Genomic DNA, 12,467 nt, shown 5'->3' on the forward strand with positions numbered 1-12,467 from the left:
CAAAGGGTGAGAACATTTACTATACAGACCTAAGTTTAAATCCCCAGCATTTATATAAAACACCAGGTGTGGTCACACCCATGCCTCTAACCCCATCCCAGAGAAGAAAGCCCGCTGTGCCCTGCTGGCTGCCAGCCTAGTACCAGGTTGAGAGAGACCCTGTCCTGAGGGATGATAGAGCAGGTCGCTGAATGTGTTCCTCTGGTCTCTGCGTGAACACCTAAGGCATTCAGTCCATACACTACGTGTTCCACACACACAAACCCACATGCAGTTAAAAAAAAAAAAAGAAAAAAGAAATATGAGGTGCTCCAAACTGGAAAATATTGTAAGCATGGTGTTTATGCTTAAAGGTTTCAGCATTCAGAGGACACTGCTTGTTTAGATTAGGAATGTTTAATCAGTAAAGTCTGCAGATATGTACAAATCCGAAAAACAATGAAATCAATTCCACTTCTGTGTTTCAGAAGACACACTTAGACTGTTAATATACTAGAACTACCAGGATTGTCTCCAAGCTGCCATAGTGCTTCCCATTTAATTGAGACTGCTCCAGTTTTCCCCGATATTGTCCTGGGTGTTCATGCATTCACCCATTCAACCTACACCAGCAGATTCACTGTGTGCCAAGATGGGACTCTTTTTTTTGTGGCTGCAAGACGCTGTTTATTGAAATACTGTACAGCAATTGCACAGAAGAGGGAAGTGGCAACGTTCACCCCGCAAAAGAGGGGGTACCCTGAGGGCATCAGAGCAAGGTGCTGCTGCTGGGGAGCACACCTTGAAGAGAAAGTCAGGAACACAGGAGAGCAATTCCAGAGAGGGAGCACAGTCATATGCAGGATACCTCGAATGGAAAGGAAGCCAAAAGACTGTGCAGGGGGCAGTTTGGCAGGAGGAGGTGACATTATCTGATAAGTTGGAGCTTTGTTTCTAGAAGTCTTGAATTCCCAAGGCAGGTTGCTGTGTAGGTGATGAGACCATGAGATGTTTTTTCAGCACGGGAGTGAAATGAATGAGCAGAGCCTTTAGAGATGCTGCTGCTGGAGATGTGGAGGATGGGTTAACGTGCTGGAAAGACTGGAGGTGAGAGGTCAGTTAGGAATCTGTTGTGAAAGGGTGCAGCTAACAGCAGCAGAGTGTGTGGGAGAGGCAGCTGTCTACAGAGACAGTAGAGAAGGAGAGAGCTCTAGAGAAAAGTCACTGTCTCAGGAGCCCGGAAGACGAAGAGAACATTAGAGACTGAATGAGGAACTCAAGAGAGGAAGGGGCAGGAGTGTGGGACAAACAGGCCTGGTAGGATGCTGTCCTGAAGGCCAGGGGCTCACAAGCTCACAAGCTGCAGAATGGCTCCCGTGGTGATGGGACCCAGAAAACAAAGGCACTGGAGTGCTTGGGGAGGGAGTGTCAGCCATGGTGAGGAGGAGCCTGGCACCTGACCGAGAGTTGGGGACAAACGGACCTTGGAAACAGGTTGACAGGAAATGTAAGAGAGTTTGTTGCTGAGTAGGTGAGAGATCAGAGCAGGAGGGGGAGGGATGAGAGGTGTCAGGAGATGACTGATGACACCCAGGACTGAGGGATTGAATCAGCAGGGACCAAGACCAGAGAGAAGAGTTCCCAAAGGAACAATGAGACAACAGCAACAAAAACCATGGGCTGATTTCAAGTCTAACTGGAAGCAGATGATTTTAATAGGAGGTATATTTTTAAATCACCAGCTATTATATTAAAATAATTGGAAAACACAGGAAAAATAAAGCAAAATAATTGCATAAAATTTCTACTTTCAGAGATGACTACTATTAGTGTACACTTTTTAGTATCTTCTAGTCATATTTACACAACAATAAAATCATGGTATGGCCAAGTGTGGTAGCATATGCATTTAATGTCAGTGTAAACTCAGGAGGCCTCTGTGGGAGGGTTGCCACAATTCTGAAGCCAACACAGGCCCTATAGTAAGTTCCAGGTCATCCTGAGCAATATTCTAAGTCTCTCTCTCAAAAAACAAACAAATTCCACAAAACACAGTGGGATTTCAGCTATGGCTCAGCAGTTAGGAGCACTGGCTGCTCTTGCAGAGGACAGTAGTTCAGTTCCCAGCATCTCTTCCAGGCAACACAGCCTCTAACTCCAGCTCCAGGAAGCCCCCATCCACATATGTCCACAGACACATAAATAAAAATAAAACTATCTTTTTTTTTTTTAAAAAAAGAAAGAACATCATGATACATTGTGACAGGGACGTGGGTTTGTGGCAATCAAAACCGGAAACAGGAAGTGAGACCAGGGCACAAAGCTGTGAATCTGCCTGTGTTTTTGCAATCCCTAGTCCTGGAAATTAGGGATACATAGGAATCACCTCCTCACTACAGGGGTCCCCTCCACAAACTGGCTCTATCCTTAACTAGATTTCTATGCAGTTCTGCGTCTTGCTTCTTCCTGTGTTATTTTCATCTTCCATTAAAAATCAATCAAAATCTTTAGGAACCTTATTTTAATGATTATATTCTGTTTCAGCACATGGATGTGCCAAACATTTTACCATCTTTTCAAATTTTATAGCACTATTGCATTTTTTCTTCAAAGAAATAAAAAGGTGGGGCCACTTTCAAATAGTATCTTTCTGTGCAAAACACTTAAAAGTCATTACTCGGTTTTCCTCCTCAGATTAGGAACGAAGTTTCTGGTTAAAGGGCATGGATCCTTTAGCTAAAATGTGTTTATAATCGGCTTTCCCAGAGTGGAGGCAATTGATATTCCCACCTGCACACTCAGGCAGGTGGTTCTTCTCCATCGAAAGGACAAGAGGGGTTATTGAAAACAAAGCTGCCTCCATTGGGATTATTTTCCTCTAAGATATTCTTGGCTCTAACTAGGATGGTTCTGTTCTCCACAGCGCGATCACCAGCTGAAAATAAAAAGGAAACTGGATACCTTAGCTAGGAAAGAGCGGACTCAGAGGCTGAAGGTAAACTCTTTTACCTTTTAATAACACTTTATGATCCCAACCCCAGTCCAGAGGCACCTACTTTTGGTCAGCACACATAGCTGAGGTCAAGCAAATGGTTCTACTGAGCCTGGATCTCAAGTGTCATTAATATAGATGCTGATAACACAAGCCCTGCTCCTGAGAAATGCATTTTAACACTGAAAAAACTTTCCAAGACAAAATTAAAAATAGCCAAATTTGAGGCCGGGCGGTGGTGGCGCACGCCTTTAATCCCAGCACTCGGGAGGCAGAGCCAGGTGGATCTCTGTGAGTTCGAGGCCAGCCTGGGCTACCAAGTGAGTCCCAGGAAAGGCGCAAAGCTACACAGAGAAACCCTGTCTCGAAAAAACCAAAAAACAAAACAAAACAAAAAAACAAAAGCCAGATTTCAAATTTGGCTTTTTTTTTTTTTTTTTTTTTTGTGGCAGAGGCCAAAGAACATTCATGTATCTTAAGAAATAAAAAGAGATGGTAATGTTCCAGTGTGAAGGAAAATAAAACATTGGAAGAATTACACAATCACACATTTTCACTCGAATGTCACCCTTGAAAATTATGGTGGCAATGAGCTTCCTTAGCAGAAGAAAGCGCCATCAGATCTAAGACGTTTTGTGCTAGGTATTTTTAAACCCCGTGGTTGTTCTCTATTTTTGTTCTTTGCAATGAACTTACAAAATGCATCAATTTGAATCAGGAGATGAGAGATTCAATTAGGCGTGTTTCAGTTTAGGATGGCAGATTTATTTGATTTCTTGAGCTATTTGAAATCATGAGCTGCTTGTTCTTAAATTTCTGTGGTATTACAAATGTGGAACCTAAAACACATTTCACAAACTAATAAGTGTTTGTAAAAGCATTCATAGGGCAACCTGTCCTGTAAGACTAAAGTTTCCCTATCTGGGTTGATGGACTCAAATTTATTTTTTATTAGGGTTAAAGGCTAATCTTGTTACTAAAGGTTTTTTTTGTTTTGTTTTGTTTTTTTTTTTTTGAGAGAGGGTTTCTCTGTGTAGCTTTGCTCCTTTCCTGGAACTCACTCTGTAGCCCAGAACTCACAGAGATCTGCCTGGCTCTGCCTCCCGAATGCTGGGATGCTACTAAAGTTTTGAATGATAGGACATAGGTCCCTTCTCAGGCACCAGGAGAACTGGGGTGCTCCAGATTCATTTGGCTTGGCTGGCCATGCCTCGAATCGTGGACTGTTACAGGTTCTGTAATTTATCTGCCAAAATGTGAATGCAATGGCTGGAAATACTGAGCTCCAGTGCCTGAGGCAGGGTGGGCTGCGTGTCTTCCATTCATCTGTCCTTCGCAATAGCAGATGAGGGACACAGGTAGGCGGGAAGACTGGGCATTGGGAGAGTGCTGTAGCACTCCAGTGCCTCCCATCTGACGCCTCTATTGGAATTGTCAAAGCTCACTGCATATTTGTAACTGGCGAAGGCATGGTTTAGGTTCCTTCTATTTCATAGGCAAACTTTTGCTTCAAGGCATTATTGAATTATGGTTTTCATATAAAAAAATTAATCTTTTCTGGTAGTCTCTACTGGTCAGAGTAGTAAAGTACAATGGGCACTTTGTCGTGGCCCAACACATTATCATTGAGGTAGAGAGGACTCAGAGTGATTTCTTTGTGTGCAGCTGGAGGAGATTCTGTTTTCTGCCAGTCACTACTACACCCAGCCCCCAACAGGGCCATAAGAGCCTTGGCTAACTTCCATGCCAGGACACAGAGTAGCATTCTTAGTGGGGAGGGTTTTGATCTCATAGTATGAATGTGTGTCAGGTGCTAAGCTAACCCGATCGTGATCATCTATATATCAATTTAATAAATTTCTTTTCTCATTATAGGGAGAGCACACAAGACGATTTATTGAAGATAACATGCCCATTCTCACTCCCCATCCTCCAGCTGGTCCAAAGACTAACCGTGGCTGTAGCGTTCTGGCTGAGGAAGGACGTTCTAGTCCATTAACACTGGTAAGCCCTATTAAGCACTCTGTCCCAGCTAATTAATTTATGATTTCTCATTAATCTCAGAAAGAAGGCTCTCAGGGAAGCACGTCTGCACAACCCAATAGACTTGAAAACATAGTCAAAGGAACAGTTGGAAACCCCAGTCTCATAACTGTTAAAGTCTCCATTAACAGTACCCCCTCTAGTCAAAACCCCTGTATGTGCAGCTGTCACATCAGCTTCGTGAGTGGAGATCACTTATGCTTACATACATACCCAGATCCCTCCCCATCCCTTCACCCCCATCCTATTTTACCCATAGAAAAGAGCAAACTCTACCTGATATCTAAGATCACACACGATGACTTCAAATTATCTATCCAAGTATTACTTTCCGTGCTCAGCAATGTGGCAGAATTGAGGTTGTGGTGTGTCATACATGCTCTGTGTTTTCTGATGTCTGGGTATTATTCTTGCTATTCTGTTATCTGCACAAATTCAGCAGTGCCATGCTGCATGCTGGTGACATTCTACCATTTCAGTTTATCAAAAGTATACACTTCCACTTTGAGATAATTAAATGTAGTGAAATCTCATCTGAAGAAATCACACACTGATATTTTATCCCAGCATGATTTGTCTGTTGCCCAGAGGTGATGTTTGCTGGAAGGAGGGCACAGTTCTTCAAAAACAATACAGATTCAGGAAAGATTTTAAAAAATGTTTGTTGGGTTGTTGGTGGTTGAAGCGGAGCTGAACTCCCCATGATGTCTTTACTCTGGCTTTTCATGACTGGATGTTTTTCCTTGTAAAGTCTAATCATTTTTATTTGTGTTGCACAATATTTGTGGAGAAATTATAAAGCCTTCACAGACTGTTAAGGAAGTCTGTCCCATAGGGCATTAGGCTTTAACATTTCTGCAAAAGGTAAACATGTCTTGACTTGCCCTGGTCGAACAGCCCAAGTCTTGATAAGCCCCAGTTTTCTCCGGACTGTTTCTTCTCTTCCGGGTCTGATTTGAATGTCGGTGTGTCCATACAAATATGCCTTTGTTGGACAGCAATTTACTAGCCTCTCCCAAGCTTTCCCCAGAAGAAACTAAGGAAATGGTGCTGTTTTCTGTCCTTCTACCTGCTTCAGAGGGAAAACCCCTTGAAGGGTTTCTTTCTTTTCTTTTTTTTTTGTTTTTTGTTTTTTGTTTTTTTGTTTTTTCAAGACAGAGTTTCTCTGTGTAGCTTTGGAGCCTGTCCTGAATCTCACTCTGTAGACCAGGCTGGCCTCGAACTCACAGAGATCCGCCTGCCTCTGCCTCCCGAGTGCTGGGATTAAAGGCGTGCGCCGCCGCCGCCGCCGCCGCCGCCGCCGCCACCACCACCACCACCACCACCGCCCCGGCTAAGGGTTTCTTTTCAATTTTCCAGATGAAGCCCTTCAGGAGATAGCCTGTGGTTCACCACGCAAGAGTGAGGGGTCCTTCAAAAATCAGAGGCTACATTGCTACCAGCCGGACACCTCACCACTAGGGTTGCCCCTTGATCACACGCTGCGTGTCCTCCGCACCTTACTGGAGAGCTACTGTGATTTGTAGCTGAATTTCCTGCTTTGCGGAGACTCAAGTCTCCCTTTGGTTTGTCCATCCTATCCTGGACATACCCCTTCCCAGTGTCAGCCCTGACTACCACAACCCTAGATGGAGACAGGAGGCTTTATGGGATGTCACCACTCTCCTTGAGCCTCCCTGGGTAAGGAACACCTTCAGCGCGTGCTCCTTAACTCCACTGATAATTTCACTAAACTTCCCGACACCGTGCAAGCATCTAGCTGTGCCAAATCCATTAAAACTGAGGAAAGTCAGCTCAGCTGACTCTGCACATCTTTGGGAAATTCACCCCCTGGGATCACCTTGAGAATTAGCAGGGCTCCGCTAAGCTGAGTAATTACCAGGTAGCCAATTTCAACTCACATTCTGGTACAGCTTTGAGCCGGTTAGGACAGTGCCATATTTCTTATAGGAAAGTACATTCACACGTTGTAAAATGTAGCAGACTTGAGGCAGCCTCTGATGTGAGCTACGAGAGATTGGGGCTCACAGCTGTTGGTTAATGGGACAGATTTGTTTTTAGGGACAAATGTGATCATCTGAGCGTTTGACTACCGCATCCATCTAACTGGAGGATATTCCTATGCAAATGCTCAGCAAAAAAACCAAGAGCACAGCCACCAGTGGACAATGTTCCGGTTTGTAGTAACCTGCTCTCCTGGATTCCTACACAAGACTTTCATGTTTCCGATTATTGAACAAGACACCCTAAGCGTGTTAGTCTAGTAGAGTCTCTTACTCAGAACTGTCTGGTTTAATTTCTGTATGTGGGTTTTAAGACCTTTCTATAGCTCATCTCTTGTTTTCTCTGACTTGTCTGTTACTTCAGTTGATCCACGTATGCTTGTTGGGGTTCAGGTTTGTAGAGACTCTGTATTTATTACTTTCCTTCTTACTGAGACAAAATACCTTTGAGGAATGACTGAGGCAGGAGAACCTCATCTGGGTTATAGCTTGAAGATGTGGAGTCCAACATGATGGAGAAGGCATCCAAACAGATGGCACCATGGTGGAGGAGCATGCAGCTGGGGCTTTTCTCCTCCTCACATCCTGTCAGAACAGGAAGCAGAGAGCGGGCTATGAGCATCAAGGGTGTTCTTCGAGCATCAAGACATACCCTTTAGAGAGAAGCTTCTTCCGGCCAGCCTTTACCTACCAAAGGATTCACAAACTCCTGAAAGAACAACTCCAGTTTTGGACCAAGTATTGAAACAGCTAGTGGGAGGCATTTCACATTCAAACCATGGGGTTCATCCCCACCCCAGCACATGCCCATGAGTCTCAGGTGACTCTATGAAGTCATCAAACACCTGGATTCCTTCTGTGTTACTCATCCACCAACTTGGGGCACCTGCCTCATCCACAGCAGCCAGGGCTGTGTATCATCATGTGGATGATCCAGCCTGAGGGAAGGGGTCAGCGGGAAAGTAAGGACAAGCTCCCCTTCTCTATAAGTGTGAACTGCGAGTGTCATGGGTCTCTTTTGTTCACATTTTACTGGTCTAAAGTGAGAGGCCCATCTCTGCACAGAGTCGTAAGGAAGTCTGGGGAACATACTCTCTGTGTCAGACATGTTCCCAATGAAAATTTTGTTTTTGGAGAAGAAAGGAAAGCAAATGTTAGGCAATATTGTCCCTGCTGCTGTTCTCTGGTCCTGGCTCAGAGCTAGCTCTTACTTGGATTTTCAGATCACCGTCTTCCTCTTGCCTCATTATTTGGATATAATTTTAGCTGCTACTGTGAGAACTTAGTTTTCCTTAGCCCTTTTGGTTAACTGTAAATATTCTGAGAACACATCATTCTAAGTCCTGTTCTCTGGCATCAATCAGCCTGATTGACTCATAGAATCTTTGGATGTTAAATGTTACTTTTTATCTCCTTACTAGGCCTAAGGTGGAGACTCAGTATGTGCCTATTGTTGAAGAATCAGAGGTTTAGCAGTGTGTGCACACATGCTTCTCAAGATGCCGTGAGAACAAGGGCTTGGTAGTAGTCGCTGGCTGCCCGGTTTTTATGTGTTTATTTATACATACTTTTGCAGAATGGTATATTTGTGGCTCATCATCCTTTAGAGTTAATATACAAAATTCTGTTCATGAATCATTTATATGCTGTCCTCCTCATACCCCTTTGCCCAAACATGCATGTCCTATTCTTGACATGTTTTCTACTGTCTTAGTCTAACAGGACAACTGAGCCAAAAGCTTCATTCCTCCACACTTTTGATGCATTGTTAATCTTTATACTAAACTTACAATATTCTGTTGATGCCCCCCAGGGCACTTACAGTGTCCCATGCTGGCACTTTTTGTATTCACTGCAGTACAGTCTTGATTGGAAAGTTTCTCTGTTGGAGGCTCAGCAGGAAACAGATGGCTCATACAAATAGAGTAATTAGGAAGTTGTTTAATAAAGAAACTATTTAGAAAGATACAGCAGGGCAAAGAAAAGCCAACTAGGGATGATAAGCCCACTGGGGTCAGCACCCCGGGAAACCACAGTCCTAGATTGAGGGGGGCATGGGAGGAGTCAGGGCTCCAGAAGCAGTAGGTAGGGCCTATGGGGGGGCTTCTCTGCAGAAGCATAGCACTTAGGTGTCAGGAACCATTTCTACCCTGCAGGGATGATGGGAATAAAGGCCTCCACTTCATCCTCCCATCTTCTCTGATGTAACTCCTCTCTTTGGTAGAATCCAACTGCAGTCCTGAGGTTGGTTGGTAATTCTTGAAGGAATCACTTCCAGGGCCCAGAGCTCCACAGACAGAGAAGGTAGACAGGAGACCTAGAACAAATGGAAAACACTCAGTGTGGAAACGTCCATTTTTATACAGTGCCTCCCAATGCTGCCAGCTATAATTTTTCATTTTGTTTTCTTACATTTCTAGGAAGCAGCTGAAGATATGTAATTGGTGGTACATTATAGCCAAGCACCTGCCTTTCCTGTTGTCTGCTTTTACTTTGGGTGCCAACCTTGCAGCGTAATGAATTCAGAGTAGATTGTATATTGAAAACATTGAAACTGAAATGAGTCTGTTCCAATAATATCATTTCAGATCTCTAAAGTTGGAACATTATTCAACTTAACATTTAATTGAGCAAAGCCATTCTTTACACAAATTCAGTACTATCAAGAGTTTACAGTATGAGCAAAAATATGGGACTATAATAGAGGTCATCTCTTTTGTCTAGAGGGCTCCATCCCTGTGATATGTGGTGATGTAGACGACTTCAACACCATATGTTTTAACAAATACTTTGGGTCAGAAGGGTGTGTATAATGGAAGGATATAATTAAAGTTTAATCTGCTCAGTAAAAAGGCACCATTAATTACTCTGGGCAATTTGTTGGATTATTAATTGGTTCTGGAAACATGTCAAGATACTAATTTAAATGGAACTTTCCCCCCTAATTGTCTAGACAGCTCCTCGACCATATACTGCCCCAGGAAATATGCAGCCTCCAATCCGATTGCAGCCTCTTCTCAGTAATCGCTCAATGAGAAATGTTTCAAAGATAACTTCAGGGTCCAAACCCAGAACCTCACTGCTGGAAAGTGAAGCTCCATTTCCTATTGGGGTAAATGCTATGTTCTTTAAGAAATATTTTTTAAAATTATTGATTAAACTCTTGTACTATCAAAGGTTTTAAGATGCTATATTCAGTTCATCCACACAGTGAAACTTATTCTGTACATTCATTAAGCCCTTACTGTGTACTTCTGATGAACTCTGTCTTTCTGTGACTGGAAGGCCTGTTTATGTAATTAAACAGGATCTGTAAGGGATGGGTTTGTAATGATATTCAGCAGTGCTAGCTCACTATGAGAAAGCTAGATGAAAAACAGAAGTCTTTTCACAGCCACAAATGACTGTCCTCAGAAGTGACCTTGTGTGGACTCCTTGCAGATTTACACACAGGAGAACCAGACAGTGGGACTCCGCATGGCTGGTCTGTGTTTGCATTGGGACAAGCTTTTCTATCAGTGTGTGAAGTTAGGAAGGGAAAGTCTATCATTCAAATGTGCCGAACTCATCATACCCAGGGGATTGACACTGCATCCCTTTCAAGATTATATCTGGGAAAATCTTTGCCCATTAGAGCATGAGAAGGCTAGGAGTGGCTACTATGAAACAGATTCTACCTGAACAGGGAGGAGGACTAAGACCATTCCCAGGCTGTGGAGAGACAGTTTGTATTTCTACCTTGTAGAAACATTTGCTAGCCTAAGAGTTGGTTGTAGACAAATTGCTACAGTTTGTGTCACAAACATAATTGCAAATAAATGGATGAATGTGCTTCATTCCTTACTAGGCAAATACCACCCAGGGACCTAAGACACTGTCCCCTTTCATTGACAATGCCCTTCATTCAGATAAATAGGTGCGTGTATTTCATACTAAATACATACATGCAGCTGCGGCATCCCAATCCAGTGAGTGTGGTTTTAGTTCATAAGAATGTTCATACACCTTATTCAGTTAATTTACCGGTAGCTTCTTAAATGCTAGGAGAAAGTTAATTGGGAAATGGTGGCTTTTTGTTTGTAGAAACTGGAGTGAGGCAAGCTCCTGGGTCTTAGATCTAGGGTCCAATTGAAGGCACATACTTGCTATTTCAGCCACTGCCCTGGAGTAGCCAGGTCCTATGAGATCACTTCAGGCTACTTTAAATAACACAGAAGCAGGATCCTTTCACTTTATAGTAATCCAAAATAGGAGATTGGCCTGATCAGGGGCCATTAGTTCACCAAGCATCATCAAATGGCCAAAGCTTGTAGGAACAATGTTGTCTCCCAGGTTGGCAGAGTCACTTGAGAGACAGGATCACAATCAGGAGGTTGCCAGGTGACCGAAGAATCAGAATGGGGCTGTGTCTCAAGGCAGTGTTCCTGGATCAGGTTAAGGCTTCCTGGGGCACCCATCTCATCTTATCAGTGGGCTTGCCAAAAGTACCCGAAAACTCACAGGTCTTTCCCTAAAACTCTCTGTGTCCTCCAGGCTTAGCTTTGCCATTAGGGCTGGACATACTGAAAGCCTGATGGGTAGAACTTCCTCCCTACTAGGGAATCTTCCAATGGGAACTTTCCATGTTTGCCAAGGTGATTACATTCTTCCCAAACTTAAATAGTTCTGAGTTCTACTTTGGTAAATTTTCGTCCTAGACTTAAGAACACTGATAGTGAGATGACACATGGATTTTGGCTCCCAGAAGCTGATTTTTTTTTTCACTTTTAATGATTTCCCCCAGATTTACTCTGAGACACTGTATGCAAGTAATAACTCCATGTACACACATGGTGACATACAATATAACTCGTGTTGAGAGTGTGGATTATTGAAGGAAAGGCACTGGGTATCTCACATGTACCAACAAGATGAAGATTGATTTTGTGTTAGTTTCAATTGCCTAAATTGAATATTTAAATATTTTGGGCACTTATGATAGACTCGGTACTGAAGAACAAGTGTTTTATTGATTATCAAGGAAGACACCAGTAACTTATTGGAGCTTGCTATGTAATATGCATAAGCAAAATAGACTATGAAAAGACACCTGCTTTTGTAAGTGGTATTGACGGTGAAAGTGCTGATCACCAGATGAAGCTCTTACGACGGACAGTCGTCTGTACTGTTGTTAAGTGTGTGTTGGGCACTGGGTTGACCCTTCTTGCTTTACTGAAGCAGTGATGGGTATAACGATGATGTGAGGACTGAAGTGCCACAGGTAAAACCAGGTTGAACTTGTCACAACAGGTTGGTTTTGATGCCATTAATCACTTGGCAAACACTGCCAAGGTTCAGAGGGAGTCTCTTCTGCCAGGAGAAATCAGCATACATATTTTCAAAGCACTGCTTGGAAGATCTACCACCATTTTAGTATGTAGGAATCTACCCACGGAACAAGGCACATGTAT

The 12,467-nt window shown here is 43.2% G+C and overlaps 1 protein-coding gene and 1 long non-coding RNA gene across 2 annotated transcripts in view; one reads left to right on the forward strand and one right to left on the reverse strand.

Moving 5' to 3' along the window:
• Positions 1–8,943: 8,943 nt before the first annotated feature.
• Positions 8,944–11,658, reverse strand: LOC131913686 (uncharacterized). The gene is made up of 2 exons (XR_009379954.1): positions 10,962–11,658; positions 8,944–9,334 (listed from the first exon to the last, which is right to left on the reverse strand). It is a non-coding gene; the product is annotated as an uncharacterized LOC131913686 (long non-coding RNA).
• The window catches only part of Erich3 (glutamate rich 3), a 39,640-nt gene continuing 38,602 nt past the window's right edge, over positions 11,430–12,467 (forward strand). The window contains exon 1 of the mRNA XM_059266493.1: positions 11,430–11,651. Coding sequence (XP_059122476.1) covers positions 11,640–11,651 — 12 coding nt within the window. The 5' untranslated portion in view covers positions 11,430–11,639. The remainder of the gene's footprint in view (positions 11,652–12,467) is intronic.

This window comes from Peromyscus eremicus, chromosome 6, assembly GCF_949786415.1.
Source record: "Peromyscus eremicus chromosome 6, PerEre_H2_v1, whole genome shotgun sequence".
NCBI lineage: Eukaryota > Metazoa > Chordata > Mammalia > Rodentia > Cricetidae > Peromyscus > Peromyscus eremicus.